A 26,292-nucleotide genomic window follows, 5' to 3' on the forward strand; every position below is an offset into this window, starting at 1 on the left:
GACAGACATGTGCCCTGTTGATGGTCAGGAGAAGATGTGCAAACACTGTGAGGGTAATCCTGTCTTATGCTTTTTGTCTTGTCCACTCCCCGGTTTAGAGCCAGCAGTCACCATGGTTTTTCTGAACAGAAATAGCCTTACAAACTAGTTTCACTTTTAAATACCTCAAGTTGTTTCCTATCCCTCAATTCCAAAGTGATTTATAGCTCTTATTTGTACCTGGAGTCTTTGGCATTGATCTGAAATGAATTGAGCTTTGCCATGAAACTGATAGTGAGAAACATCATGAAATGTGCCATGAAACAAGGCAATTCTGAGGCCGTTGGTATTTCTTTAATCTGTTGGGGAGTTGTTAACCAACTGTAGCTTTAAAAAATAAAATCAAAGTGAACTCACTATTTTGGACATGTCTACACTTCCCTAATGAGCCATGGTGAGATTTCTCTTTTCCATGAAAAGTTTTTTTCTCCACATTATCGAAAGAAGTTGTACTTGTTCTTCTCTATAACATTAATACAGAATTAAAAGGGTTATTTGGGAAAATACACTGCCTTCTCACAGAGGCTTTCAGTTCTATTCTTTAGGGACAGCAGTGTTTTCCAAATTTGTGCCATCCAGCTGTTGGCATATTTCACAGGACCACTCCCCAAGGAAGCCTTTCCAAAAGCTCCATCATTTTTGTGGAACCGTGAGTTAAAAATGTGTTAGAAAAGAAGTCTTTTCTTTTCTTGACACTCCCCCAGTGGATAAATTCTGTGTTTTAATATAGCTCTAGGATGTCCTGAAACTCAAATCAACTCCTGTCTTGCTGCAGTTGTGATGGACTGGAGTGCATGTGTGTGCACAAGTCCGCATACATGTTTACACTAATATTGCTCTAACATAACTCTGGGGGAAAAAAATTAGAGTTTGCCTTCTCTTTGTGAAAGCTGTGTAGTTTAGAATAGAATGAGGGGAAGCTATGACCTTGCTGTTATAAAGAGGGTAAGATGAAAAAGATGCCAAAACAATTCCAAACGTACAGGTACCCGATTTCACACATCAGATGAGTTAACCACAAACCTCGACAGCAAACATTAGACATTCAATTTACAGTAATTTCACGACTATAAGGCGCACCCTTTTGACTAAAATCTCCCCCCAAAACCGGAAGTGCGCCTTATAGTCCGGTGCGCCTTATCTGATCTACAAAGTTGCAACATTTGCCACCCCGGAAGTGAGAGCCCGTCGGCATCGGGGCCTCCCCCGTGCGGGGCGGGTCCGCCGGCTTCGGGGCCTCCCCGCCGGCATCGGGGCCGCCCCCGCGCGGGGCGGACCCGCCGGCATCGGGGCCTCCCCGCCGGCATCGGGGCCGCCCCCGCGCGGGGCGGACGCGCCGGCTTCGGGGCCGCCCCCGCGCGGGCCGTCCCGCCGGCATCGGGGCCGCCCCCGCGCGGGCCGTCCCGCCGGCTTCGGGGCCGCCCCCGCGCGGGGCGGACCCGCCGGTATCGGGGCCGCCCCCGCCGGCATCGGGGCCGCCCCCGCGCGGGGCGGACCCGCCGGTATCGGGGCCTCCCCGCCAGCTTCGGGGCCGCCCCCGCGCGGGGCGGACCCGCCGGTATCGGGGCCGCCCCCGCCGGCATCGGGGCCGCCCCCGCGCGGGGCGGACCCGCCGGTATCGGGGCCTCCCCGCCGGCATCGGGGCCGCCCCCGCGCAGGGCCGTCCCGCCGGCATCGGGGCCGCCCCCGCGCGGGGCGGACCCGCCGGCTTCGGGGCCGCCCCCGCGCGGGGCGGACCCGCCGGTATCGGGGCCGCCCCCGCCGGCATCGGGGCCGCCCCCGCGCGGGGCGGACCCGCCGGTATCGGGGCCGCCCCCGCCGGCATCGGGGCCGCCCCCGCGCGGGGCGGACCCGCCGGTATCGGGGCCTCCCCGCCGGCTTCGGGGCCGCCCCCGCGCGGGGCGGACCCGCCGGCTTCGGGGCCACCCCCGCGCGGGGCCGGCCCGCCGACATTGGGACGGCTCCCTTGCGGGGGGTGTTAAAGCCGCAGGAATCAGATCGGCTGCTGCGCGGGGGGGGCGAAAGCCGCAGGGATCGGATCGGCTGCTGCGCGGGGGGGGCGAAAGCCGCAGGGATCGGATCGGCTGCTGCGCGGGGGGGGCGAAAGCCGCAGGGATCGGATCGGCTGCTGCGCGGGGGGGGCGAAAGCCGCAGGGATCGGATCGGCTGCTGCGCGGGCGGGGCGAAAGCCCCCGGAATCACGGCGGTCGCCGCGCGGGCGGGGCGATAGCCCCCGGAAGCACGACGGCCGCCGCGCGGGCGGGGCGAAAGCCCCCGGAATCACGGCGGTCGCCGCGCGGGCGGGGCGAAAGCCCCCGGAAACACGGCGGCCGCCGCGCGGGGGGGGCGAAAGCCCCCGGAATCACGGCGGTCGCCGCGCGGGGTGGGCGAAAGCCCCCGGAAACACGGCGGCCGCCGCGCGGGGGGGGCGAAAGCCCCCGGAAACACGGCGGCCGCCGCGCGGGGGGGGCGAAAGCCCCCGGAATCACGGCGGTCGCCGCGCGGGTGGGGCGAAAACCCCCAGAAGCACGGCGGCCGCCATGCGGAGAGGGGGAAAACCGCCAGAATCGGAGCGGCTGCCACGCGGGGAGGGGGCAAGCAGCTGGAATCGGGGCAGCGGCGGCACGGGGCAAGCCTGCCGGCATTGGGTCACCCGGAGCACCAGGTGGGCATAGCCGGAACAGCGGGGCCCTGGGGATGCTGCACGGAGCGGCGGTGGGCATAGCCCGGCCCTGCCGGGTACAGGCAGGCCCGGGAGCCAATGGCTGCCGGATTGAGGCGGGGCCTCGGCCAGCAAGCGTGCGGGAGGAGCTGGGGGCGGAGCCTCGCTGCAAAAAAAAACCCGGTGCGCCTTATAGACCGGTGCGCCTTATCTGATCTACAAAGTTGCAAAATGTGCCGGCTCCCGGGGGGTGCGCCTTATAGTCCGGTGCGCCCTATGGTCGTGAAATTACTGTAATTATCTTTCTCTGCCTGCTATCTCTTGGCCAGCAGACGTGAAACAGTGCATTACATCAATTTCTTCCATAAACAGTTTTTGTGGGACAGAAGTCCTTTTGTTATTCTCAGTTCGAATAATTCGCAGTGTCTTTAACTATATTTTTATGTGGCCCTTTTGGGACTTTCCAAAGAGTGCCAAGGATGGCCTGCTTAGAGTTTAAGATATATGGTTATCTGTGTAGGGTGAGAGAAGGGAAAACCTAGACCTAGACAAACAGCCCCAGCTAGTTCCATTTACCAGAGTGCTTAAGAAAGTGCTTAAGCTTAAGTCTGCAAATACTCCTAGTGATGTTCAATGAGTTTCAATGCATTCCTTAAAGGTCAGCTTGTGTGTAAGTAAGGTGGAAGATCATTTTTCTTTCAGGGTTTAGGTGTGGACACAACAGAGTGATACACAGACATGGTGCCCTCTGAACTGCCTGTAATGGGTAAGAAGGATCAGATAAAACTTGCTTCTGGTGATTTTGATCCAGATGCCCAGAGGAAGTAAACCTTCCATCACAGACTTAAGGGGAAAAAAAGCCATGAGCAAATCAGTGACAGGATACCATCTGTAGCAACATCATCTGTGCAGTTGAGAGGGAACATCAGGCAGAGCAGAGGACACCATCTCTCCTACCCATTACATGTCCTCTGGCCATTTCATCTCATTTTCATGTTGTTTCCCTCTTGTCAGTGCCATGCAGGTACCTTCAGGGAAACTCACTGTGGCAGCAATTGCTCGGCACAACTTGTCACTGGGACAAGTCTGACCTTTTGGAAATCAAAAGGGAAACAAACTAAAGATCCTAAACAGAAGAGCTATATAGACCTAGCAGCTTACTTCAGCTTTAATGGCACTTGCATTCAAAGTCAACTTGAGGAAAAATCATGGAACCCTAGAGTGACTCATGAGAAGTATTTAAAAATCCACCCTGGGACTAAGCAATCCTCAGCCATCTTTGGTGTCCTGGGAATCTGTCTTTGCATCTCCCCTCAAGAGGAAGCAATGTCACTGGCAGCAGCTGTGCAATTAATTCCATATCTTCAAAATAAAATGCCTAGATGAAGCTACTTCTCTCTCAATGTCTCTTAGAAATTATATCCCTTCCCTTGGTCGTTTTTTGTGGACTGAAGTAACATTCTCTTAACAATAAGCTCTGCCTTCATCCTGCTGTTAGGTACAAGTCATACTGCAGCCAAAGAATTGGTTCCCCTCATGCAATCCACCAAGAAACTGGGTTGTTCCAGGCCTGGAAACAGGCCTGATTATTGCTGTCAGTTTCAATGAGTCAGGTGTGAGCTAGAGAAGGGATGAGAGAAGACAGCAGATTTGGAGGTGGAAGCAAAAACACTGACTGCTGAGACCAGTGGGTTCTGGCATTTATAGAATTGACATGAGTCTCATGAGGGACCTTGGACCTAGAATGAGGGACGATGGTAGGATGATCCCTACAAGAGGCTCCTCACCTAGGTGAGGTGGTGGTCTTCACTCTAAGTGCGAGGACAGAGTGGGAAGAGAGACATCTTCACTCACAGATGGGAAAAATAACCAAGTCATATCAATACCAAACAACCTAGGAAAGGACTTGAGATAACAGGATAGTTATCTGTTTTAAATCCCTCTCTCTGACCTTGTTTCAAAAGTCTTCCTGCTCTTGCTTCAGTTTGTTGTTATAGCTCTGAAATAGTTTTCCAATTTCTGACCTTGCTGGCACTTCATAAAGCCAGGAAAACCTGTGCTTAACATCAGTTTCAGCCTGATTGATAATCAGTTTCTCTTTTTCCACAGTTCATCTTATCTTCCAGCATTTACACTTAGCCTTTTGTACCTTTGCAGTACCTTCTCACAAGCCATGAGCAACATGCTTAAGTTGCAGTTAAATCAGAAGGTACCAAAATAAAAAAGATAGGGCTAGGACTGCTGGAATCTACAACTCTAAGTCTGGCGCAGAATGTCTACCAGATTAGAAACTTGTAACAGAAAAAAAAAAAAAAATCCCCTCACCCAGTAATTTCTGCATTCATCCCATAACTTTTGGTTGAACTATAGCCCATCATTCAAAAATTATGCCAATCTTCATCTCACATGCTATGAGGGACAGAAATCCCTCACATGCCCAGGCAAGTTCTTCCACTGCACAACTGCCTTAACTTTTAAAAGCACTGCCTTTTGACTAACCCCACAAGTGCACTAGCAGCTGCATTAGTCCTCTAGAGCTTGACAGAGAACATACTCTTTATCGTGCAGCTTCTACTTCTGCACTTCCAGTCCACTCTTTCCATGAACAGGGCCATCTAGCAGCTACTGTGCTTTCAGGTTTGTTTTTCAAAGGCTTAGCTAACTTGTCTTAAAGTAACTTCACTTGAGATGATCAGGACAGTGCTCTAAAACTGGCATGGATCATTGCAGAAGTACAGCAGAGGGCAGAAACAAGAGGGAGGCACTGGCTGCCCTGGGACACCAGTTTTTACAGGCCATATTGTTCCCATTGGAATGGGGAAGTTCTGCATGGGAGGTTTCTCTTTCATTCTTGCAAAGGTACATACTGTCATTGAAAGCAGCCTGCTGGAAAACTTTTCTAATAAAATCTTTTCTCTGAGGGTTTCTCAAATTTTGCCAGTGACTCTCCCTGAATCTGCAGGTCTGGCACATTGGCATAGTTGACATCTCTGATGCCCACCATCCCCATATTCACTCTGTGGAAACAGCTCCTGCCATAGGGCTGGCTGCATAGTTCCAGTGGAACAGCAACGTGCATGCTACCTAAAAAGACCCCCTCCTCCTTGTATCTTTCCTGAAGCAGACAGATCAACAATGCACAGTGCTCTTCAGGAAACTTATTTTCACAAAGGGAAAGGAATCTTTTTGACAGGAGAAAAAAAAAGTGAAAGTGTCAGGTTTGTGATACCTATATGTTATGGCCATGTGTTAGAAACCAGGGTGGCTTGAAGGAAGAGATTAAATTGAGAGTCTGAAGACTCTGGTTTATGAGATCAGACTGATCTGTTGTGACCTTGAACATGCAAAGACTGTATGATCCTAGACAATGCGAGTTTGCTTCACAGAAGGTGATTTGAAGGACAGAGATTTCAGCTAGAGCTCGATGACTCTGATGACACAGACACCACCGGTTTATTTGGTGCAAATCAAGAGAACATACAAAAATATATTCACAGAATAACAGGGCCACTCATTCCAAATATAGTACAATAACTCAGAGCAGTTTTCAGTGGTTTTTTTTGTATACCAGTGCAATGTGGCATTAATAGAACTGCCCCTTTTTTCCCTTTTCTAAGTCCAGTGGACTTCCCCAAAGGAAAACTGAATAGACTATAACTGTAGAAGACAACAATCCCATTAAAACATCACACCTGCACGTGCTCACACTCATAGACACACACACACAAATACACACATTCTCCCAATAGTGGATTTAGAATTTAACTCTTTTGGCAGTAATGAAAGTGACAACAACTCCTATCTATCACCTGCACAACTGGATGTTTTAGGGACTCTGTTTAGTGATGTTAAGTATGCATTCATGCTTTGGTAACTGTCTTCAAAGGGATTAACCATTAGCCATTGGACATGGCATGTGGTTGACTCTAGGGTGAAATGAAAGCTGTTAAGGCAGGAGAAAGGCAATGAGCAAGGCTCAGCCTGAGCCCATGTCTGAATGCCAAGCCCAAACTGCCTGACCTGGATTCCCCCTGCTTACAGAGGTGGAAGGACCATCAGCTCATAAAACCTGAGGAAGAGATGCACAGAGAGAAAGAGTAAAGGCTCCCAAGTGAACTGTCACAAGTGGATTAACATCTCCCTCTTCCTCCCTGACCTGTGAAGCCTGTGGACTTGGTTGCCAGAGCTAGGATTCAAATGGCCCATAGTGAACAAACTACATAACACGGTCAATTTCTTCCCAAATCTAATGCTCCCACAGAAAATTACACAACCAGAAACACAAAACCAGACACAAGCTGTATTCTGTGCATAAATGAAAAACTAACAGTTACTCCAGACAGGAGGTTATGTTAAAGATCTCTATCAGTCCCTTATGAAATATCTTGTTTTACTTTCCTTTTATTGTTTTTTTTTCCTTCATTAACAAAAATAGAGCAGATGGGATGGACAGGAAGAAGGGGAAAAAAAAGAAGGAAAAGGATGAAGGGATAACAGAGAAGAAAAAAAAATGGAGCACAGAAAGGAGAGAGAAAGAAACATACGGAAGAAGGACAAAAATGCATAAAAGTTCAGCAGGACAGATGGATGGAAAGGAGAAGGGAAGAAAGAAGTGAAAGAGGAAATGGACAAAGGAAGGGAAGAAGAGGGATAGAGGAAGTGTGGTAGGAAAGGAAGAAGCAAGAGAATGAATGAAAATAAAAGCATCCCTGTGACCTCACAATAGATGATTTCTCATATCGCACAAGATGAGAGCAGATTGTTTTCCAGGATTAAACTCTCCCTCACAGCTTATCTACCTGTTTACCACACATCCACTGACCTTCCACACAACACAACAGGTTTAAGAACTCCCAGCTGAAGCTTACCCTGGCACTGGTGAGGTGCCTGGGCCCGCAGGTCTGTGGTGCTGCAAGGATGCTCTGGGCACAGCGCTGTGGGCACAGCACTCCAGGCACAGAGCCCTGGGCACAGCTCTGTGGGCACAGCGCTCCGGGCACAGCTCTGTGGGAATAACTCTGCGGGCACAGAGCTCTGGGCACAGCCCTCTGGGCACAGCTCTGCGGGTACAGCTCTCCGGGCACAGCCCTCTGGGCACAGCGCTGCGGGCACAGCGCTCCGGGCACAGTGCTCTGGGCACAGCTCTGCGGGCACAGCGCTCTGGGCACAGCGCTCTGGGCACAGCTCTGCGGGCACAGCTCTGCCGGCACAGCACTCCGGGCACAGCTCTCCGGGAACAGCTCTGCGGGCACAGAGCTCTGGGCACAGCCCTCTGGGCACAGCTCTGCGGGTACAGCTCTCCGGGCACAGCCCTCTGGGCACAGCGCTGCGGGCACAGCGCTCCGGGCACAGCGCTCCGGGCACAGCGCTCTGGGCACAGCTCTGCGGGCACAGCGCTCTGGGCACAGCTCTGCGGGCACAGTGCTCCGGGCACAGCGCTCCGGGCACAGTGCTCCGGGCACAGCGCTCCGGGCACAGCGCTCTGGGCACAGCTCTGCGGGCACAGCGCTCCGGGCACTGCTCTGCGGGCACAGAGCTCCGGGCACAGCGCTCCGGGCACAGCGCTCTGGGCACAGCTCTGCGGGCACAGCGCTCCGGGCACTGCTCTGCGGGCACAGAGCTCCGGGCACAGCGCTCCGGGCACAGCGCTCTGGGCACAGCGCTCTGGGCACAGCGCTGCGGGCACAGCTCTCCAGGCACTGCTCTGCGGGCACAGAGCTCCAGGCACTGCTCTGCGGGCACAGCTCTCCAGGCACAGCGCTGCGGGCACAGCTCTCCAGGCACTGCTCTGCGGGCACAGCTCTCCAGGCACTGCTCTGCGGGCACAGAGCTCCGGGCACAGCGCTCCCGCCGCACCCCCTCGCGGCCGCCGCGGGCACCGGCACCGCGCCCTCCTCCAGCCCGCTCCCCTTCTCCCCTTCTCGCTGCTAGTTCGATTGTTTGCTTTATTTCCAAAGCAGCGCTTTCACAGACGCCTCCGCACGCAAGCACCGCAATCCCTCTTCTCTCCACTACCGCCGCATCCCGGCACCGGGTGCTGGATCTCCCCGCGCAAGCCACTGCATTGAGGATTTTCCAGAACTGCAACACGACCCTCTCCCCCGCCGAACCCAGGGCTCCGTGTACTTGAGGTAGCAACTGGTTAACCACCTCAAGCACGTTTGAGCAGCTCTTCGCACAACTAGAATGACTCATACAAAATACTGACACTTGGTTTGTTTTCTTGTATCATAACGGAACACGATAAACTATCAGTACTGTTAAAGGCACATTCACTCTTGTTACTCTTGGAATGTTAGCAAAACACTGATTTGGTAAGAATTCATAGCATTTCCAGATCCTGACACCCTGAGACACAATTGTTCTCCACTGTTTTGCTTTTGGTTATAACCACCTGCCTCAAAGGGCTATCAGATGCTTGTAGACAGATTGAAAGGGGGGAGGTAGGGGAAGGGAGATGCTGGGAATAAAGTTTTCCATAGCCCTGCATTTAACTCACGTTACTTTAAGAATAACAAATTGCTTCTTAGGTGCCTAAAGTCAAACATCTTCCATGGCTAGGCATTCACAAACCAAGCATCCAAAAGGTTTTTGTGAAAACTAAGTGACTGATTCAGTAGAAGATACGAAAAATTAGATGCCCCAAATAATGAGTGCTGAAGTATTCTGAAATATGAGTTGTATAGGATCTTTTTTCTTTTTTACTTATGAGTGCTGTTTCAAACCAACTCATTCAACCTTTTCCCCCGTCCTTTTTCAGTTAATTTTCCAGAAATCTGAGAGAACCCCACAATTACAAATAGACAAATTCAGATTTAAGAGTTAGCTCGCAAGCTTTGCCAGAGGTTAAAGTTTTAAAATCTGTACATAGCTTAGCAGGCTTGGTCATTTTTACACGAAAGATAAAATTTGTGTTCAGCCTTCCCCAGCCATCAATATTTGCACAAAGTTCAGAACAGTTGCTGATTTTATTTCACAGGGGAATGTCTTTCTATACACATGCAGTATTTACTGGACAACTGTACTGGTATGTTCTCACCATTCTGTTTGCATTCCCATGGTTGCAGTCAAGTAGTACTTGTAGTGTTAATTCAAAAAAGTTTGAATGGTGACTAATCTCGTTTATTCAAAAAAACATGAATGCACTCGCATGCTTTTTAAAGGATTCACTCTCAAAATTGCTCTGAAGATTGTGTGGAATGTTTGGAGAATGCAGGCATTGCACACAGGTAGAGAGGCTTTCCTCACAGAAAAATGTAGAAGCATACCAGCAGCACATAAATATTTTGGACTGGAAACACCAAAAGAAGTTGTCACTCCTTGTAAGCAATAGTTTACCTCCTGAAGAGGACTGGTTTTGTCAGAAATCACAACTTTCATCCTATCTCCCTGACTCTTGTCGTCAATTCATGTTGAAACAGTGATCAGTTTTCTGATAGCTCTTTATGAATATTGAATATCAATTTAAACTTAGCAACACTCAGACTGAGCTCTAATCCTCCCAACCAAGCTCTTACCTGCAGCTTGGTCTTTATTATGATCAAAACCATTTCTTCCTCTGGCAACCAAGACTGCTACCAGGATACAGTCGAAGGTTCTGCTCATTACACTCATCTCATCTGAACTTTGTGCTGTTTATTGTGTCATGTGGTCTCCAAGCTCTGACATTTTATGTAATTCTAAATTAAACCCACTAGGAGATACTTATTTTCTGTGTCAATGACCACAGCCTCTCTACTTTGGCCTCTGTTAGTGCAGACGTGCTCAGAACAATGCTGCTAAGATCAGTTCACTGAAATGATGATTGAGACCCATTTGATTCTCTTCCCTCTTACTTCTCTGTGTGCTGGCACCAGATGCTTGTGAAGCCATGCCCTTCCTGCAACTAGAGAGAGGCTGAGAAAACCCAAGGCCAGAGATCACAGCACTATCAAGTCTTCACACACATTAAGGTGTTTTCCTCAGAAAGGCTTCGCATCTTCTCACACTTTGTCCTTTCAAGCCCAGCAACCTCACCCTAGTCTTCTCTGCTAAGCAGAACCACCTGAAAACTCACATTCCCCCAGATATTTGGAAATTACAAAAGGGCTGGGCTGATGTGCTGGTACCCAAACTTACTGACAAAAACATGGCTTCCACAGAGGGATTTTTCAGGGCTGACTCCTTTCTCTCAGCACACTAGCCCCATGTTTTACAGCCCACCACTAAAGTTGGGTAGGCAGAATGCTGGGCTGACACAGGGCCAAGGGTCTATTCCTAGCCCCTGTGCTCTGGCTCTAACAGCACCTTAAATCAGGAGCAGAGTCTATGTGAGGGGTAAGTCTGGAGACCTTGGTGCCCAGCCTCAGCTTTCCTGAACAGGTTTTCTCTGCCTAGGCTGGATGTATTTTCAGTGTGCTGGCAATGCCCTAGGAAGCCCTGATGGCAGATTTGTTGAGCCTGTCTGCACACTCAGTTGGCATGGCAGTTAAGTGATATAACTTGGGGAAAAGCTGTAAGCTTCGGTCCATTTATAATACTCTCTCTTCAGTTTTCCATGCCTTGTATTTATCATGGTCCAGAGTGCCCTGCTAAAGAAAGATACAGTCACTCCGGTCCTGACACAAGACAGACAGTATCAGTTTATTCAAGACCCTTTGTAGCAAGGTGGAGTAAATATTCTAAATAATTTTAGTGACAAAGAAATCATAGCAACGTGGACCTCCCCAAACTTTTTAACAGAGTCCAGACTTCACCTAGGCAACGGAAAATGTGACGATTTTTTTTCTGTGTTACTCCTGTGCAGGTGAGCAGAGAAGGCCAAACCTCCTTCATATTTTTTTTCCCCAATAACTAACTTTCTTCTCCAGCAGCAGTTCTGGAGTTTCTGGGTAAGTTATGACACAATATGAAATATTTTCTCATACTTTTCTTCCCAAAAAACAACACTGATTCTCAACCTGTTGAGAAGTCACCAATGCTTCCACACACAGGATTGAAGTGCATATGATATACTTTGAACAGCCAAAAGCAAACTAAGCTGCAAGAAGCTATGGTCAGAAAAAACTGCCCTAAGCAAAAAGCTGAACACCTCCTAAAGATCTCTGTGCTAGCACCAGATCTTAAAAGTGAGGACTGTCTGCAAGCCACTATTCTTTGTAAGGTGGACCATAAGTGGATGAAAATTCCTCGTAGACAAGAACACACTGGAGAAGATAATTCCTGAAATAATTCAACTAAAGAAAGCAGGTAACTAAAAACTGTTTCATAACCTCTCAGACTGCACACCGTAAACACACCAAATGACAACAGGTATGGCTGTATTAAAAAAAAGGAAAACTGTGGTCCCATGAAAGTCAGAAGGCCTTCATAGTGTCCCAAATAAGTACTGTTAATCAACATGAAAATCAACATAGTAATTAATTCAAGCTCTAATATGCTTGAATAGAGAGAATAAAAGCCCATAGCTTGAAATGCAAAATTGCTTTTTTGTTACATTTTACATTGACCACTCTTTCTGCTCTTTCTGTTCTAAGTATCAGTTCTAGTTTCAAATGCCCCTCAAACCAGATAATACCCTTAAGTAACAGATTAGATAAAATCCGTGTTACATTGCCAGTGAGACATTATCTGATTCTTAGGCAAATTTACAGTCATGCGTTATGCTGTATTTCATTTTCCCATCAGACAGACTACATGGATTAGCTACACATGTGAACTATCCTGCCACATACACTCATCTTGGAAGGAATGGGGTTTTTATTACATAAGATAGAAGAATGTTCAGTTCTTGCCCACACAGGAAACTTTTGACTAGTAATGTCAGGTATGGATGAAGGCGGTACTCTTTCATACCTATAAAAACATACTGGTGCTTTGGAGATCTGAGGTAAGCACTTGCCAGAAAAGTGGATTATTTCTGGTTCAAACACTGACATATTTTGGCTTAGTAAAGACTTAGCCTTCTGGAGTTTTAGCAATGCCTTAGGAGCTGGCATGATCTGAACCCTGCCCTGATGAACCTCAATCTACATTTGCTACCCTTCAGATTTTCAGGTAAAACACTCACCATGGCAGACACAACCAAACCATCACAAGTGAGAATTAACCACACCTAGCTATCTAAGCTTAAGGTTCTGTTTGCTTGCATGGATTTTTCTGTTATTCTAGCTCCCCTCTACAGAGAAAGAAGACCATCTTCCCAAAAATCTCTGCCTAGTTTAGAAGCTGACTTGGTTGGATTACTCAAAAGATATGCCCTCTGGTTCACAGCTCCTTTCACTACTCCCTCAGCACCCTGCTCCACTGGAAAAGGAAAACTGTACAACAGGACAAAGAAATATCTCCTACACAAATGGGATGGGATGCGATAAAACTCTGAGGTGCACAGTGAGAAAATGTGCATCTTGACAGATCTTTCCTATCACAAATTGTCCAACTTGTCAGTGCCTTCCTGTTTTCTGTTAGCCACAAAAACAAACAAAAACCTCTGCAAACACTTCAAACAGCCCAGCTGTCACAGATAAGTTTGCCAGAGGTTTTAATGCCAGAGGTGGTTAGATTTAGCAGGAGATGCTTACAATGCTTGCATAGTGTAACAGCATTATGAAAATCTAGTGAAAGAGAAAAAGAAGGTCAAAAGAAGTGTTGGTCTCTATCTTGGCATAACAAGGGAAACCTCCTCTGCTGTACCTGAAACTTGTTCACAGCCACTGCAGAGCAGAAGCTGTGTGAGCTGTGTCTCCCAACAACCTGGAGAAGAGGAGGTATTGGGCAGTGCTAGTTTGTAAAAATTAGTAGCCCAAGGGGATATCCGCTGCTGCTGAATCACACTTAACCTCTCTGAGGGCTGATGATTGAAGTCAAGAGGAGCACTACGTTGGTCATGATGAACTGAGCAAAATTAATTCAGGTATATTTGAAAGTTTTACCCTAATGGGCTTTATGTTGATTTGGGCTATTTGGATAGGAAAACAACACAAGGGGGGCAAAAATACACAACCAAACAGAAACCCCCAAACCAAACCACAAGCAGTCGACTGCTTTTCTCATGCTTCTTTCAAAACAATTTTCTACAAAATCCCAAAAATTCAAAGAAATTGGTGATCAGTAACTGCAGCTATACATTGCTGTTGCATAAAAGCTAAAGGTATCCATAGATACTCTTAGGCTTTCCGATAAACTAGGTGGCATAACACCTAGTATTTAGGAAAAGCATCATGCACTCACTCATATGTATTTGTACTGCACTAGGAGTTTTGATCCTGTCTGGGGCTTTGGCTAACAGAGATAAGTAGATATGGCAAGTGGGGCAGCAAGCTCAGCTGTAAACCTTCCTTTGGGTCCTACTTCTGGACACCTATGGAAGACAAGGGTATCACTGCCACGAATTCTTGTGCTTAATACTGAGGAGGCATGAGAGCAACAACACGTGCTGCTAAGTGAGCGAAATGTCCTCTCTGATCATCCCTGAGTAAATAGCTGCAAGTTTAGACAAAATACCTCACATGAAAGTTGGCCATCTGTTCAACTATGCTAAGTGATTTCTGGGGAAAGGAAGGAACAGAAAATGTGTTTTGTAATAGGAGAGATAGCCTCACGCCCTCCAAAAAATGGAGCGGGGTGGGGGGAAATACGAAGAAAGCAACAGCTGACCGAGAGCCTCTCAGGATTTCGGGGCCAGCGGGAGGGAAATAGTGCAGCAGACCGCACCGTGGTCGGACAGCCGAAGGGCTCCCGGCAGCACCGCCGCGCCGGGAGCTCCGGAGCTCTGCGAGCAGCCGCGGCGGGGCGCGGAGGCTCCGCCGAGCCGGGGATGTGCCGCTGCCTGCGCACCCGCGGAAGGGGCGCGGAAGGTCCGCGCGGGGCAGCCCCGCACCTGCCGACGGGCTTACCTGTGGTGGACCCGGGCGCCTCGCCCTCCTCCGGCGGAGCGGGCTTCTTGCCGGACCCCTTGCCTTTCCTGCCCTTCTTGCCGTTGCCGGCTTTTTTCTTCTCGGCCATCCCGGCTCCGGCCGGCACCGCGCTGCCCGCTGCCGCCGCCATCCCCGCCGTCACCCCCTCTGCTGCCACCGCCGCCGCTGTCGGCTCCCGGAGCGCCCGAGGCTCCAGCATCGCTCTTGCCTGCCGCTGGGACTTGCAGCCGCGAGTTCCTTGGAAGTTTTCGGAAACTCCTCTTCGGACCTCTTTTTTTTTTTTTTTTTTTTTTTTTTTCTTCACCCCCCTCCCTTCTTCTCCACCCCCTTTCTTTTTTTACTTTTTTTTTTTCCCCCCCTGCTTTCCTTTCTTCACTACTACTACTAATAAACTCCAGCCCAAAAACACACCCCTCGGCACACACCTCACTAACGCCCGCCCCGGGCACCCTGGCTTGCTCTCGGGAGGAGCCTGCACGGCCCCCAGGGTGCGGGGCGGCCCCGGCCCCAGCCCCGGCCCCGGCCCTGGCCCCGGGGAGGGCGCAGGCACGGGCGGCCCGGGCGGGGCGGGGCGGGCAGGGGCCGGGCAGGGAGGGCAGAACGGGGCGGTGTTGCAGCCTGGGGCCGCCCCGCCGGCCGGCGCTGCCCGGGGCGCGCCGAGGGGGAGAACCCGGGGCTCCCCGGCGGTCGGCGTGGCCCCGGCGCAGGGTCGGAGCAAGCGAGAGGCGGGTGCGGTATTCATCAGGGTACCGACATGCTGCCACTTAGGCACCTGCTTAAGCTGAGGCTTCCGCTTAACCTGTGAGGTTACCGGCCGTGCCGCCTCCGCCCCGGCGGCGGGGGATGCGCGGGGGACGGAGGGTCTGCAAGACTAGCGTGCGCTCCCGCTCCTGGTGATTTGCAAGGAGGTCCTGTCCTCAGGAGGTCTCACTGTTCTCAGTGTGGGTCCGTTTGGCGCCTTTTCATGGGGCTGGCCCGGAACCACCAGTTCTCACAACCAGCGACTGGGCAGGTAAAGCCCTGCTGCAGTCCACAGACAAAACTGCAACCAGTACAGCCAAGACAGCTGTGAAGTAACCAATAGCAGTGTAAATGAGCTCCACCATCAGCTGGAAAGCTTCAGGAATCTGTATATAATTGTTTAGCTAACCTGACCGATAGTCCCTGCTGGTAGAGATAACTATTATCTCTAGGACTTTCACTTACACATTATTGGGTGGAAAGCACAATACCCAGAAGTTATAGAAAAGATCTATACTCCAAGTCTCACAATGGAAGATCTTTCTGCAAAAGTCACGCAATGTGGAAAAACAGATTGAGTCAGAATCTAAAACTAGGTTTGCTGCTTCACAATTCTTAGTGATTTCTCCTCTTGTAGAGACTTCTGCATGTCCCTTAGACACCCAACCATGATCATCATGCACAAAAGATGCTTTAAAATAGTTTTTCAGTATTTTTGGTTATACGACTTTAGTGAAAAAGCAAATCAAGATGGGGAGTAAGGGGAAAAGACATGGATACAATTCTTGACACGAAGAGTTACAGATGCGTAGTTTAGGTTTCTTGACAGACAGTGACTTTCTCAAGTGCACTGCAATGAAGTTGAGGGGATAAGCCCCAGGCAGGGCGGGGAGGAAAAGCAAGCCTCACGGAAGAACAGCTGAAGATGGGGAGATAGTACTGGCAGCAATAGCTCGGTTCTTCCTTAAGGGGTCACTACTTAGCAAGGAGGGAGCCTACTTCAGCGAAATGTAAGGGACTCTGCTGGCTAGCAAAGTGTACTTTTGAATAATCTCGATATAACCTGGTTTTCTGTACTCTGCAAAATATAAAGACTCAAACATTATCTTCAGACTGTGTTCATCAGTATTAAACCATCATTCCAGGGAATTATCACCACTGAGGCACCATGAGCAACACACAGGGTTCACCCCCACCAAATACCCTGTTTTTGAGGGTGGGATGCTGTAGAAGGACCCCAGCAACCCAAGAATGCATTCAAAATGACAGCCTAAAAAGTGAAATTCCAGATGAATTTCTGCACCTTTTCTTTTAGAAGTGGGAAATTTCTCAGAAAAAGATACCAGAAATCTGTTCCAGAAATAAGCCTATTATTCCGAGAAGAAATCTTATAATTAATTTTATACAATGTGTCATAGATCCACAGCTGAAGGGTGTGATTTACTCCTGTGTACACCAATGCCAAAGAAGGTGGTATTGCTTACAGCACGTAAGTCTGCCTCTCCTTCTCTGCTGTTGCCATCAGTGAGATACTGATGATACTCAGTGAGCAGAGTGGGTAGCAGCTGGTTTAACACCATGTTAACCCAGTCATTTTACCCTCTCTAGCTGCAGAGCTGTGGTAAAGAGCTGGCTTGTCAGAAATCAGTCAGAAGATGCCCAGCATACATCAATCTTCTGAGCTAGTACAACACAGTCCAATCTACTGTAGTGGTTCCAGATCTTGAAATACTTCAGCTGTTCCTGCAGCCAAGGGCCACTTTGGACTTCTTGAACTAGAGAGGTGGGACCATCTACATAATTTCAGTGGAATGGGAACCTTAGCTCACACATATTGCACAATCTCACAAAAAATGCGCAGTTACTTGCAGAGCAGCAGTCAAATGTTCATGTAAATGAGTTCATCATAGGACAGGTAAAAAAGAGTGCTGCTTACTTGTCACCACTACACAGGTAGAGACTGTGTGTGGAACTTTTACACCTCTTTGCTATTTCCACGTCAGCTTCTTCAGTACAAAAACCAAGCTCTGCCTATGCCCAGGCTCATCTCATTTTTGGTAGTCTGGCTCTTCTGGACCTCTGCACTACGTGAACTTGCTTACATTGTGTGAAGTGAATGTAGAATGCTGCTAAGTCTGATATTTCACTCACATATACATCTCTGCAAAATGCAATGCAAGCTAGAAGAGAAAGATGAGTAAACAAAAATAAACAAAGCATGCTCCGGAGTAACAAACAGTTGAATATAGTTTCAACAATCTGATTTTCTTTTGTTTCTAAGTTCATTTTTACAGATACACTGACCACACAAAAGAAGCCTAATTACAAATACTTTGAAATTCCAATGCCTTACCAAGAAAGAAAAAAAAATGTTTAAGACTTTCTTTCCATACAGAAAATGTACTTATTTAACAAAGTCAGTTCCTGAATTGATAATTAAGTTCATGGTTTAGTCCTGTTCTCATTCTTCCCTAAACTGGGGACTAAAATTTCTTTTTTTTTCCATTTTGTGCTCCTTAAAACCCATGAAGACAAGCGGAAAACATTCAGCATAACTTCAAAATTGCCTGTTGCCCTCCACTGGAAGCAAGAAAAGACTAAGAACCATAATTCTAAACAGAATGAAATGGGAATGATGTATTGTAAACATAACTGTGAATGAAACACAATCTTAAGTTTGATTTGAAATTTTGTCAGCAGCTAAGCACAGGTCTTTGACATCAACTCAGCTGAGTCAGGACAACAGTACCTTTTGTTCTACTGACATTTTGAAGATGCAAATCTCGATTACACAGAAGTATCTTAACAGTGGTTTAAAGGTCAAGGCAACATCTTTGGCAACAGCAGAAATCGTGACAGGTGATGACGTCCCATTAACGTCTCTTTCAGGAAATGGCATATTTTGGAGTTGTTTGTACATGTATCTGTATATATGTTGCTATAAAACAAGACCTGATATCCTCCAATTTGCTAGCAATTTTTACAGACTCAAATTGTGCAACTTCAGGAAACTTTCACAGCAAGATGAATGGGTACTTTAACATCTAATGTTTTAGGACTTTTTACATCATTCAGTCCCAACTATAAATATATATATACACACAGAGTGCTAGCCCCATTAATGTGCAGGACGTTATGCTGTTTGGTGTAGGCTGAATGTCTCTACAGACTACTACACTCCTGAAATACATCATTAGTTATAACCCAGGATATGACCTCTGAAAATAACTAAGCAAAAAGGCATTGAAGGTGAAAACCTATTAATAGGAATCATTTGGCTTTCCCTGCTTGAATCCAAACCATTCCAGCACTGGCAGTGAGGACAGTTCTGAAGATTGACAGCTCTCTCACTTCATTGATGTGACTCCTCTGACTCATGTTCAGTCCAGACATTTTCCTCTCATGGAAGTTAATCAAAATTAATTTTAAAAATGTATATTAAAACTTCATTTAATATGTGGGTGGCTATTCTAATTCAAGACTAAAAAATATATGAAATTATGTTCAGGTCAATTCACTTGGTAAGGTAAAGAAGTCTAATCACGTTAAAAGCACCTTTGATTAAAAATGCTGAAACAGAGCTATAAAGTAGTTTAACAAATTCACATTAAATACATAGCTGTTTTGGACCCAGACTGATTTCATCTCTGTGGCCAAGAGTTTAGTGGCCAGTCATGATAATCCGTTGTCCTGGTGCACTTGTGAGGGACCAAAAGTTCTTCCAAATTAGACTGGCACACTCTGTGCATAAATCCGTGGTTAATTTGTACCCCATCACAATCAGCACCCTTATCTCTGTGGTGACACATCTCAGAATGAATGTTGGTCCCAGCCCCTTCCAAGTCTGCGCTCTCATGTCAGCAATTTCGAAGTGTACTCTGCCCAGTGGGTTTGGTAATGCTGTTGCTCTCTCTGGGCCACTATGTCACACAGGTATGCCTTGTGTGGTCTTAACACCACGAGGACAATAGAGTTCTATCTCCTCTGATCCCCTGCAAGCCCCCCTGCTGCAGCCACAAGCTGGCCTGTCCTGCAGTAAGCTGATGGAGAGAGCTGGCACCAGATTCATCTCGACACGTTGCAGGAGTAAAATTTATGCTCCTGGTACGGTACAATTTACAGAGGTGTGTTATTATCTCAGTGTCCCTGACGATATCAGCTGACTGAGGGGTCTCCAAGGCTGCACTTTGTGCTGTCTTTCCTCCACAGGCTCTGTGAAGAAAGTAACTTCCTTTTGGAACCAATCAGTGCAACACAAGCACTCTGGAGCGTGTTCTACCCACACCATCATCCAAGGTGTTTACAGCCTTCTCTATGAGATTATCTCAGTGGTATGCAATCTCCAAGATACATAATCTTCTAAACACCCCTGTGGGAGTGCTAGCTTCTTTCCTTACAGAAGGGGAACAGGACTTAGAGGGTATTTAGACCAAACAAAAAACTCTTAGCTTTGGAGCTCCAAACTCATCATAATCTGGTCATCAACACAGTGTCTTGAGCCAGACACACAGGCTTGATGTTCACCACCTGAGAACTGTACAGCGTCTGATGGTGGGAATCACAACTGCCATGTCTTCTAAACAAGGAACTAACAAAGCATTAACAACAAAACAGGATTTCTCACTGAATCTTTGGAGGCTTTAAACTCTATGCTGCAAGGAGGTGCCTTCTCAGCTCCAAAGTGGAACAAAAACACCAGAGAAAGGTAAGACACTCTTTGGAAAGGATTGTTACAAAGGACTGCCTCTCTTCTGTATGTGCTTGTGGTTCAGTGGCAGCAAATGTCCTCTCCCCAGGAAGGAGAAACCTGAGTTCAACCTCTTCATTTACCCAAAGAGATGCAAGTGCACATCTCTCATCTCTCAGGAGACAGTTGGGATCTTAGGCAGCTTTGCCAGAAATTTTGGACAGGTGAAATACTTTTGAGAGCAGGAACTGGCACTGAAACCACCGTCTTTCACATAAGCTCCCTGACCAGTACCATGCTTTCTTTCTTCGTCTCTGTCCCAGTACATGGTGGGACAACTTAGACTAGACTGACTAAGGATATTCTTTTGTTTAAACATACCAACAAGTCTAGCACCATAGACCACACATGCAGATATACATTTTTTGTATGGATTTCACTGAGAGCTCGGCTAAAAGTCCTGCAGTTAAATGCAGAAATTGTTTGGATCCATCTGTCATTAATATACAAAATGAAGGATGAGACTTCCCCTATGTACATACCTACTCACACACACGTGTTCACAGCTACTCCAGAACTGCCCTGATTCAACTGGAGCTTTTGCTCCTCAAGAAAGTCAGTTTGATGACCATCTGTAAACAAAATATATTGCTTGTGGGGACAGGGCTCTCTGTGTGGGCTTTGTTTTCCCCATAACTCTTCTTATTTAAAGCCCAAGCAAAAATGGATAAATAGAGTGTTAGGGAGGATGTACAGTCACTGCAGTTTTGTTTTAAGGTTTTTCATCCAGCAAGAAAATGAAGATGTGTTCAATCAAAGCCTGAAACAGTGGTAAGATTCCCTGCTATGTCTTATCTATGTACGAAATTTATATCTACAGCTAGCAAATCTTGACTCTTTAGCTCAGGTATCAAAAATTTGTGTGATTAATTGCAGCATCTCTGGTACATCCGTGGTTTAGCAGGCATTGTATCAGGCACAAGAGTATTTCTGTAACAACTCTTTTGCTTAAAGCCAGACACACACTTAGGTACCTTTCACAAATGGGGTTTGGGAAAAATCGTTCTTTCAGAAAGTTTTCATGCCTTTTCCTTTCTAAATAAGTAGAACTTTAGGTAAAGTGTATCTGATATGCCATCCCTCCTATCAAAGTTTCTCAGCTGCAACCTTTACTGAGAATTTTCTGTGAGCAATATGTTGTTTTCACTGAGTTGTTTCAGAAAGTTGCATGCATTTCCCATCATATCCAAGCAAAAGATAATTTTGGTAGGCTTGCCTCAAAAAGAGAAATATGGTGTGCAGGGGTATCATTTCATGCTGTGAAATAAGGATTGAAGTGAAAGGTTAAATAGGAAACTAGTCAAGCGGTAAATTAAAGCCCAGGGAAATCCAGTTATTTCAAGCTTCAAAAAATAATGTTTTGAAATTGTGTTTAACACAGTGCACTGGTGGGTAGGGTGGAGGTGCAGACAGGCCACTGTGAAACTGTGTATTTGTCTGTTTTGAACCCTGCCAACCATAGCAGGCAGGGAAGATGAAGGGGAGAGGGGTGGGCGGAGGGAGGAATGTACCCCAAATACATCTGAGGACTCAGAAGTTATCCTATGAACATGGTACCTGGCTGAAATACAGGAGCTGGGGGCACAAATCCAGAAAATTGCTCTCTACATGCCTAGTTCTTGTAATTTCCTTTAGGAGCCTGCTCCTGGCCAGTATTAGAAAATTGATATTAAGCTGCATGGGACTTTAGTTTGACTCAATATGACCAGTTTGGTATTCTTTAACTTTGCATTCAATTAAACAAGTGCCTAAGGTTTCAGGTCACTATGAGCCTTCATTACACTTTCAGAAGCAAGTAGCAACTTTAGTGATTTGCGAGTGCTGTTTTAGAGTTCATAGGAACTTGTTACTTCTTCCCAGATGAATTACTTTCCAGTTATTCCACAAATGCGGAGACATGATGTCAAGTCCTGTTGCCTTAGCCTTCTCTCACTGTTATGATGATGGGATCCTCACTGTCACTGTCTCATAGTTTCAAATTTTGTGGCGTCAGAAATTACAAAGGTGTTCACCAAATAAAAGTTTGCCAAGGACGAGTTAAAGCTACATTTAAAAAAATTAGTATTTTGGGTCTTTTGTAGTTGTTTTGTTTGTTTGTTTGTTTGTTTGTTTGTTGTTGTTTGTTTGGTTGGTTGTTTTTTGTTTGTTTTGGTTTTTGGTGCTGTTTGGGTTTTGTTTGTTTGTTTGTTTGTTTGTTTTTAAATGGCTTTGCAAAATCACAAATGAAGGTAATATGGATTGGATAATGGTGGTGGGAAAATTGAATTCAGCATAAAGTATCAGACAAAAGGCAAAATATAACTTTGTTTGGCAAAAGATGTGGTAAGGAAGTTGGTGAATATAATGTGAAAGTTAAAGAAGTTGAGGTCAGACCCCTGGGGATTGAAAATTAATAAGACTCCTTTTAAGTCCATGTAAATAGGGATTTTCATGCCTAAAAATTTGTCCTTAACACATCATGGATACTTCCCGTTGAACCCTAGTTATAGATAACCAATAGTTTTCTGTTTGCTGACTAATTCCTCCCTTTCAAAAGGAAGTCTGAATATGGAGCCAGGTGGGAGAACCTCAGCAGTGTTAAGTGTTCTGATGTAATCAGACTGGTGTGATTTCCTCTGTGGATAAAACTTTCATGAAATATTCTTTAGACAGAACTCCTTCTAGATTCTCAGGTCATGCACACACATACACACACACACACACACACAAAATACTACCCAGAAGGTGCTGTGGGGCCACACAGATCCCAGTAAACACAATACTTCAGCATGCTTGAAGACCTAAATACATGTATATTTAGGGTTCCTTTGGATCATTGAAAAATTCCTGCATGCTCTACTGCCAAGTTTCAGTGCTTAGAAACACAAATAACTGGAATCTGGGTACTTCCTTTTGGGGCAAAGTTTTTAAAAAACCTTCATTAATCCTACCCCTATGAAAACAATGCAGAACATAGTTGTCAGGGAATAAAATGTGTGGTGCCTCTGCCACTAAATTCTTTCAAGTGGTTTTAATTGACTCATAAAACATTCAAAACTGAGCCAAGACAGGAATCCTATTACCCTAAATGTACTGGTTCTATACAGCTTGCTAGTAAAGCACTGAAACTTGTGGGAGCACCTCACCGAGCAGGGAAAGGAAGTATTTTAATGGCAATTCCTCCTGCAAGTTTACTCATGGGTTACAATTGACAATGAATGTGCTATTCCACAAGCTCAGACCTTTGCCTGTTCATGATTAACCGACAGAAAGACTGCAAATATTTTGGTAATAGGGGAGCATGTGAAGGTGGTATTTGTTAATTTGATTGCTATGTGTAGCTCTATGTAGGCTCATTATGCAAACCCATTTAATCCTGTAGTTTGCTCCTGAACTATTCACCACAGCTTCCACAGAAAATTTGGTAATATAGAGTCATACCTCAGCTATGGGACTAGTAACCAAATTCTCAAAGTTTATATCTGGGGATGGGAAAGTAACATTTATAACCGAACCTAATCAGAAGGCAGACAACAGCCACGGTTTCCACTCCATACTGACTTCTATTCTCTGTCAAGGGGTATTAAATACTCTGTCTTCTGTAATATTTCATTCTGCAGGTAAATGGTGGTCAGCCTCCTATTATCATTCATTAAGTTTGCCACTTTAATTGTGTGGTATCTCTGGAGAAAAAGACTATATAGTAAAAGCAAAGAGAATACAATTGACCACATCCTGATGATTTGGTAAGAATCTGTCAGTGAACGCTATTTCCTTGAAATATTCTGATATGTTCCCATCAAGTGGTTGTAGGAGGACACTAGTGACAGCAACAAAGAAAACTAAGAGAGGATATTTTTGTCAAATTTCTTCACAAAGGATCAGTTGCCCAAGGACACTGACCAAAACAACCAACTCCAAAGGACCTTGAGAGACTAAGCAAGTAAGTTATCCTAGAAGATTGCCCCTGGGGAATGCATACTTCCAATATAGTATAACAAGGATTACCTGCAATACAAAACAATACCTGCAATTTTCTTCTCCCGGGGAATAAGTTCTATTCTTATGCAGGGTGAAGAAATTAAAGACAATTGACTTGCAAGCACTAAACTCAGCTGTACAGTTCTCAGTGTTGCAGGATCATGGTAAGTAGTAAAACAAATTGGAGGCATTCTGCTCTCAGCCTGTACTGCAAGGAAATTGGAAAAGAAAATATTGTGTATTCAAGGGTTTGGGAGCTTGATGGAAAGCTGGGTATTTATTTGAATTGCCTAAGAAAACTCCAAAACTACTCCTCAGTAGGCTGACTTCTGAGGGACAAAGAGAAGGAGAGAAAAAGTAAATCACAATCCAAAAATTAAAATGCAAACACCAGGTGATTACAGCATGGCTTTTTCATGTCATTCCAGAAATACACACAAAAACCAGAACGTGAGACAAAGGCAGGGAAGGAATAAAAGCACTTCTGCACTCTATGCAAAAGTCCTGAAAATCTAGGCTGTCTAGTGCCACTGAGCTCCCTTTCCCTGGCTGTAGGATGAGCAGCACTCAGCACACCACACTGCCTTGCAGGCTTCCCCATGGGCTCCTTTCAACTTCTGGAGGCAGAACTGGAGTCCTCTCAAGCTAATGGCAGGAAAAAATCAGGTTTAGCCTGTGTTTTTCAAAAACCTTCTGTAAAACCTTACTAGAGCCTCACTGTACAGACAGTTACCATTTAACAAAGTGCAAAGTAATGGATAAAGAAATCTCTTGTGTGCGTGGGTTGAATTGCAGTCTGCAACAGCAGATGGTCCAGCAGGTGCATGACTTGTCTACAGCAACAGGATGCAAAAGATATTACAGAATCTGATGAGGTGTCTGATGGTCAGGGACACCTTAAGAAAATAAGTCACATTGATACAGATCCCAGTGTTCTGGCAAAACTGAGTAAGTAATGAGAGAACTATCCTGAGTAAAGTGCTGAGAGCGAGAGGATAAGCTGCACTAGTTTTTAGGGAATAACTAACTAGCAAGAGTTGCTATAATAAAACCAAAATAGTTAAGGATCAGCAAAGCAATCAAATGCAAATGCTGTTCCCTGTGAACAAATGGCCTAGTTTTGAAAAGCCACTTTTCTGAACTTACTGTAGTTTCTCAGGTAAGCTAATGGCTTTGGCAGGCTGTAATGTGATGAAGAGAAAGAAACTGTGCTGTGACTTCCCTCGGAGCAGAAGAGTGCCCTAGCATCCAGGCTGACCCCACACTCTGCAGCACAAGTTGCCTGAGGATCTGGATGGGGTGGATGCAGTAAGCAGGCTGAAAAAAGATAGAAGTATACACATTCAGCAGCTTTTGGTGTCTGAAATATTTGGGGAGTAGTATTTAATCTTCTGTGGTTCGAGTGTAGCTATGTAAAAATACAAAATTTGCTCAAGAGGGGAGAAGATTTCTCACTGCCATGTGTTTATTGTCTTTCATTCATGTGTTCGGGAGAATATTTTCAAAACCTTTACTTATCTGCATTTTGGACTGGAGACCACAATAACAAACTTCTTTTGCCTCACTTCTCCTGTGTTCTTTAAGAACCTAAGCATTCTTCCAGCAAAATTCCCCCTTGCATGTCCATTTCTTCCAGTTCATCAGTACACACCGTTGGCCTGAAGACAGCTGTTTTGCTCTTCTTCATTCTGCAGAAACCCTCAGGTTTTTTTCTTTTTCAGGCAGGAAATGCTCATGGCTTGGAAACTGCTGATCCAGCCTCTCAGACTCAGTTGAAGCTGCACCCATTCACCCAAAAGAAAATCCAACCCATGCTTCAGACATTGCATGTAATGTTTACAGGCTGTGGTTACATTTAAAGCAGTTTATCTTTGTTCTTACAAATCAAAAATGTGAAGAATTTACAGCAAGTTTAAACAAAAAGGTGGGATATGAGTCAGCTTATCAGTCATCTATGGTTTTACATGGTCAATTAGTTACTATTTACTCTAACATCCATAGATGCCTTCTGGTAATCAGTAAGGAAATGACAACATTCACCTCCAAGAAATAGCAGCTCTGTGGAGAAGGACCTGGGGGTCCTGGTGGACAACAAGCTGTCCCTGAGCCAGCAGTGTGTTCTGGGGGCCAAGCAGGCCAGTGGAATCCTGGCGTGCATTAGGAAAAGCATTGCCTGCAGGTCAAAGTAGGTGATCCTGCTCAGCCGTGGTGAGGCACATATGGAGTGCTGTGTCCAGTTCTGGGCTCCT

General features: G+C 46.4%; 1 protein-coding gene across 7 annotated transcripts in view; it reads right to left on the bottom strand.

Moving 5' to 3' along the window:
- The window catches only part of NRG1 (neuregulin 1), a 462,970-nt gene that overhangs the window by 168,908 nt on the left and 267,770 nt on the right, over positions 1-26,292 (bottom strand). For 4 of the 7 annotated variants that reach the window (XM_033084635.2, XM_033084636.2, XM_033084634.1 and 1 more), the window contains exon 1: positions 14,575-14,855. The exons of 2 other annotated variants lie outside the window; for them this stretch is intronic. In XM_033084635.2, coding sequence (XP_032940526.1) covers positions 14,575-14,794 — 220 coding nt within the window. In that variant the 5' untranslated portion in view covers positions 14,795-14,855. Of the gene's footprint in view, positions 1-14,574; positions 14,856-26,292 lie in introns of those variants that run through there. One more of the 7 variants, XM_033084638.2, reaches the window with a different exon arrangement.

Source organism: Catharus ustulatus, chromosome Z, assembly GCF_009819885.2.
Source record: "Catharus ustulatus isolate bCatUst1 chromosome Z, bCatUst1.pri.v2, whole genome shotgun sequence".
NCBI classification, from domain to species: Eukaryota; Metazoa; Chordata; class Aves; order Passeriformes; family Turdidae; genus Catharus; species Catharus ustulatus.